This window comes from Pelodiscus sinensis, chromosome 2 (genome assembly GCF_049634645.1).
Source record: "Pelodiscus sinensis isolate JC-2024 chromosome 2, ASM4963464v1, whole genome shotgun sequence".
In the NCBI taxonomy this organism is placed as follows: Eukaryota; Metazoa; Chordata; order Testudines; family Trionychidae; genus Pelodiscus; species Pelodiscus sinensis.
Window position 1 is genome coordinate 18,200,639 of NC_134712.1, and position 5,676 is coordinate 18,206,314.

General features: G+C 58.2%; 1 protein-coding gene across 1 annotated transcript; it reads right to left on the reverse strand.

The window, feature by feature from the left end:
* Nucleotides 1-353: 353 nt before the first annotated feature.
* Nucleotides 354-2,027, reverse strand: LOC142826940 (uncharacterized). Its single transcript, XM_075920148.1, has 2 exons — nt 1,177-2,027; nt 354-981 (listed from the first exon to the last, which is right to left on the reverse strand). The coding sequence occupies exons 1-2, from the start codon at nt 1,724-1,726 to the stop codon at nt 488-490; spliced, it is 1,044 nt and encodes a 347-aa protein (XP_075776263.1). The 5' UTR covers nt 1,727-2,027; the 3' UTR covers nt 354-487.
* Nucleotides 2,028-5,676: the final 3,649 nt, after the last annotated feature.

A 5,676-nucleotide genomic window follows, 5' to 3' on the forward strand; every position in this document is an offset into this window, starting at 1 on the left:
GCTTTCGATGCCTCCTCACCCGTCTGGACCTGGCTGAGCACAACATCCCTCCCGTGGTGGCGGCATGTTGTGTGCTCCACAATTTGTGTGAGCGGAAGGGGGAGGCTTTCTTGCCAGCCTGGATGGCTGAGGCTGACCGCATGGCTGGACACTACGGTCAGCCCCGCACCGCCGCCGTCCGGGAAGCCCAGCGGGGGGCCATCCGGATCCGGGAAGCCCTGCGGGAGAGCTTCCAGGTGGAGGAGGAGGAGGACTGACCTCTCCCTGCATGCCCCACCGGGGCCTTCTTCCACCCTACCCCCCCCTTCCCCTTTCCCCTCCCTACCTACTGTCAAATAAAGACACCTGTTTTTCCAACAAAAACGTCTGTTTATTTCACAGAACTGGGGTGGGGGAGGGAGGAATGAAGGTGGGAGAAGGGAGGGGGAAACCTGGGACGAGGGAGCTGGAAGGGGAGGGGAGGGAAGGGAGGAAGGGAAAGGAAAGCTCAGGGGTGGGAGTCTGGGTGCCTCTCCCGTCTCGCCACACTGCGGGTCCGGGGGCGTCGGTGGGGAATGGTTGTGGAGGGGGGGGCAGAGAGGACAGGGGGTGTGGAGGAAGCAGGAGCGGAAGCAGGAGCGGAAGCAGGAGGAGCAGGAGGAGCAGGGGGAGCAGGGGGAGCAAGAGGGGGAGCAAGAGGGGGAGCAGGGGGAGCAAGAGGGGGAGCAAGAGGGGGAGCAGGGGGAGGAGGAAATGGAAAGCGGTCTAGCAGGCTCTGGAGGTGGCCTCGCAGGGCACGGCCCTGCTCCTCCAGGGCCTCCAGACTCCTCTGGCGCAGCCTGAGGTCCTCCTGGACCCAGTGGTCCTGGAGACGGAGCTGTCGGTCCAGGAACCGGAGATGCCGCCTCTGGTAGTCCTCCTGGTTCCTGGCTGTCCTGCTTGCCCGGGCGCGGGCGGCTGCTGCAGGCGGTGTGGTGCGCCCTGCAGTCCCCGGTGCTGCAGCTGTGGTGCAAGAAGACCAGCGGTCAATTACCCCAGGGGCCCAGGTGTGTGAAACCCAGCTCCCCTCTGCAAGGCCAGGGCCCCTGCAGGATCCCCAGCTGCTGCTCCGTAGTGGGCAAGGCCCAGGCGCACGGTCCCGGGGCTCCCTCTCGCCCCAGCCCCCCGTACACATAAGGGGAACACGAGGGTACTCACAGGTGGACGCCTCCCCGGCCTCTGATGATGCAGGCGAGCGGCTCTGTGGGGTGCCTCGGGGGTCCCGGGTCCTGGGAAGGCTGGCGGCAGGCTCCTGGCTCTCAGAGCCCTCTTCCTCCTCCTCGGTGTCCAGGAGCGGTCCCTCTGCCCCGGGGTCAATCACGTCCCGGGGGGCAGGGACGGCATGAGGCCCCAGGATGCGGTCCAGGGCATGGAAGTGGGGGCAGGCCTCCGGGTCAGCCCCTGGCAGGCAGGCCCGGGAGTAGGACTGCCGCAAGTCTTTAATCTTGCAGCGCACCTGCTCCCGGCTGCGCTGGTGGCCCCTGGCGGCCAGGCTGGCAGCCATGCGTCCATAGACGGCCGCGTTCCGGTGGCTAGTGCGGAGATCGTGGACATTTGAGGCTTCCCCCCAAACCTCGATGAGGTCCACGATCTCCGCACTTGACCAGGCGGGCGCCCGCCTTTTGCGCCCCCGGGCAGGCTCCCGGGAGCCGCCAGGCTGGTCGTGGGGAGCAGTGGAGGGCTGGGAGCCCTCGGATGGCTGGCTCATCCTGTGGCAGGTGCAGGCTGTGCAGGCACGGGTGCTGGCAGCCTTGCAACTGGCACAAAGTGAGTAGCCAGCCCGTGGCCCTTTAAGGGCTCCGGGGCCGGGAGGGGGGCAATAGAGTTTCCCTGGTGTTGGCCAGAGTGGCCACCAGGGAAACCTGGGAAGCCTTAGCCTCCCACTAGTTCGAACTAAAGGGCTACACAGCCCTTAGTTCGAACTAGCTAGTTCGAACTAGGCGTTAGTCCTCGTAAAATGAGGTTTACCTAGTTCGAACTAAGCGCTCCGTTAGTTCGAATTAAGTTCGAACTAACGGAGCGCTAGTGTAGCGCATAGGAAAGTTAGTTCGAACTAACGTCCGTTAGTTCGAACTAACTTTCTAGTGTAGACATACCCTGGGAGTGGTTTGGCAGCCCCAGCTGACTGGCAGCTGAAAATGAAGATACCCTGCAGGTTAGTGCTGAAGTGTCAATTTTAGCTGCAGCCCTGAAGTGGGTGTGAAGCCACAAGGGGAGTGTGAAGGAACAGAAGTGCTGTGTGTTAATCGATGTGTAAAAAAGGTGTGACGATTGGAAGTGCCCTGGTCAGGGAACTAAGCGACTGTGTAGCGGTGCTGGGATATCTGTAGGGGACATTCTAACTTAGAGCGGACCCTGGGAAAAGCGCATGGGAACATGGCACAGTAAATCTAGATAACGACACAACAGCACATACTTGAAAGACAAAGAAAAAAGCAGTTTCCTTGAAGGATCCTGTCTCCAATCAATTTCAAGGCTTGTTTTGCCCCAGCTAGAGCCCTGAAATGCCGAAGGACACTACTCAGTTCATACAGCCTTTCTCCAGGGAAGAAGGGGGGGGAGGCTCAGCAGTGAGTGGCTGTCTAGGGAAGACAGGCTGCACGGTGGCTGGGAGCATGCATCCTAGCTTGGGTAGACGGTCTGCTCATGCTAGCATGCTAAAAGCATCAATGGAGCTAGGATAGCACAGACAGAGGCTCAGGCTAGGTGCCCAAGTACATAACCTGAGGGTCCAGGTGGGTATGTACTCAGGACGCCAATCCAAGCTGCCACCCATGGTGCCCTACACTGCAGTGTTCACTGCATTAGCCCAAGCTGTGCTTAGATGCATAGGAGTCACCTTTATGAATTTTGGCCTGGGGGGGCTTGCCCCCCTTCTCTGCCTCTGCCTCGGGGCCTTTCCCCACTCTACATCTTCCCCATAGCCTCCACTCCATCCTACCTCTTCCTGTCTTGCTTCCTGCCCCCATTCTGCCCACTCCCATGTACCTGTCCTGCCCTCATTCCTCCTCTTCCCTTTCCCCTCCCCCCCAGCAACTCCTGAGCACTGCCACGCGACTGGTCTGCAGCAGGGATCAAGGGAAGGAGCTGACTGGTAGGGCCACCAGTGTGGGGGAAGTGCTGGGGGAGGAGGAGGCACTGATCCATAAGGCTGTCAGTGGCAGCTGAACACCCACTGGAGCACCCACAGAATCGGTGCCTATGCGAGCATGTGTTTGTCGGCCCATGCAGGGAAGTGAGTCGACAGAGGCAGAGCGAGCCTCTGAGGGGAGAAGAAAGAAGTCCCACATCCCATGATGCGCCTTTGCAGAAACCTAGCTCTGTGCACACACTGTTTTCTTGTTGAGACGATGTTTTGTTTCTGAAAGGCTCTTGTGCTAGGTACCGAATACTTTGCCTGCTCTGCCTCCCCTCCTCTCTCCACGCTTCCCTGTGTGGCTTGGGGTAGGGACACAGCAGCAGTCAGTTCCTGCAGCGAGGACAGCCCAGGAACTGCAAATATGGCTATTCCCTGCAGGCTGTGTGTGCTCTGCTGCCTGGTCCAGACTCCTGGCCTGTAGGCTGCACACTGCCTTCCCTGCCCCATGTTTGTGGATGGTCAAATCCAGGGCTGAAACTAAATAAGGGTATGTCTACACTACAAAGTTAGTTCGAACTAACGGACGTTAGTTCGAACTAACTTTAATAGGTGCTACACTAGCGCTCCGCTAGTTCGAATTTGAATCGAACTAGCGGAGCGCTTAGTTTGAACTAGGTAAACCTCATTTTACGAGGACTAACGCCTAGTTCGAACTAGCTAGTTCGAACTAAGGGCTGTGTAGCCCTTTAGTTCGAACTAGTGGGAGGCTAGCCCTCCCCAGGTTTCCCTGGTGGCCACTCTGGCCAACACCAGGGAAACTCTATGCCCCCCTCCCGGCCCCGGATCCCTTAAAGGGGCACGGGCTGGCTACGGTGCCCGTGCCAGGTGCAAGCCTGCCAGCACCCAGCTAGCAGACCCTGCACCTGGCACGGCACAGAGCCACCCACCCGATGCCCCCCAGCCCACCCCCTCTTGCCGGGACCAGGCTGGCGGCTCCCGGGAGCTTGCCCTGGACCGCAAGAGGCGGGCACCTTCCTGGGCTAGTGCGGACATCGTGGACCTCGTCCACGATCTCCGCACTAGGCACAGGAAAGTGGCCGTCTAGGGCAGGAGAGCTGCCAGCCTGGCCACCCAGGACCAGGTGTGCATGAAAATCAAGGGGGTCCACTGAGACCCCCGACACTGAGCCCTGAGCTTACAATGGCCGTCCTGGGTCAGACCAAAGGTCCATCTAGCCCAGTAGCCTGTCTGCCGACAGCGGCCAACCCTAGGGACCCTGGAGGGGATGGACCGAAGACAGTGACCAAGCCATTTGTCTCGTGCCATCCCTCTCCAGCCTTCCACAAACTTTGGGCAGGGACACCACTCCTACCCTCTGGCTAATAGGACTCCATGGCCCCAACCTCCATGACTTTATCTCACTTCCCTTTAAACTCTGTTCTAGTTCTAGCCTTCACAGCCTCCTGCAGCAAGGAGTTCCACAGGTTAACTATTTGCTTTGTCAAGAACAACAACTTTCTCTTACTAGTTTCAAGCCTGCTACCCATTCCTTTCCTTTGGTGTCCTCTAGTCCTTCTTTATGGGAACTCAGGAAGAACTTTTCTGAATGCACCCTCTCCACCCAACCCCTGCTTTTAGAGACCTCTATCCTGTCCCCTCTCCGTCTCCTCTTTTCTAAGCTGAACAGTCCCAGTCTCTGTAGCCTTTCTTCATCTGGGACCTGTTCCCAACCCCTGATCATGTTAGTTGCCCTCCCCTCTCCCAGCCTCTCTCTTCCCCTCTCCCACCTCCTTTTCCCAGTCTCCCCCAGTTTTTTTCAATAAAGACAGAGTCAATGTTGGAAGAAACGTTATCATTATTTTGTACATCAATAAGAAGGGGGGCTAGGGAAGGGTAAGTGGAAGGAGGTGAGGGAGGAATGGGGTACGAGCCCCCGATGGGGAGGACTGGGCTGGCTCTGCAGGCTTCTGGGGGTGGAAGCTCTCCTGCAGCCCCCCAATTACTCCCTTTCCCCAGATGGCAGCCTGCGGCAAGTGCAGCCGGGCTGATGGCCGAGTGGTGTGATGTGCCCAGTGTGGGCACTCAGGGCACTCCAAGCCAGAACTTCTTTGCAAGCGGGGCACCCCTTAGAACTGTGTGTCCGGGGTGGGGGTCGGGACCCTTTAAGCGCAGCCCTCGGCTAGCCTGAGACAGCATCTCCATGCTCTAAGTCCTCCTTTTATGCCCTGCCGGTACTGCTTCCGGCCATCCTTAAGCCCTGTTCAGAGTCCACTCAATGTGGACTTACTAGTTCGAACTAGCAAAACGCTAGTTCGAACTAGTTTTTAGTTCTAGATGCGTTAGTTCGAACTAGCTTAGTTCGAATTAACTAATTCGAACTAAGTTAGTTCGAACTAGCGCTGTAGTGTAGACGTACCCTAAGTTAAATGGGTTGAGCCAGAAACCCAAACCACCTCAAACTTTGGAGAAGTCAGGGCTCTATATTTGATTACCCAGACGTAGCACTTCTCCATGCAATGACCCCACCTCCAGACAGACCTCCTCTGCTACACTTTCTCGCCCTTTGTTTTACACGGGCT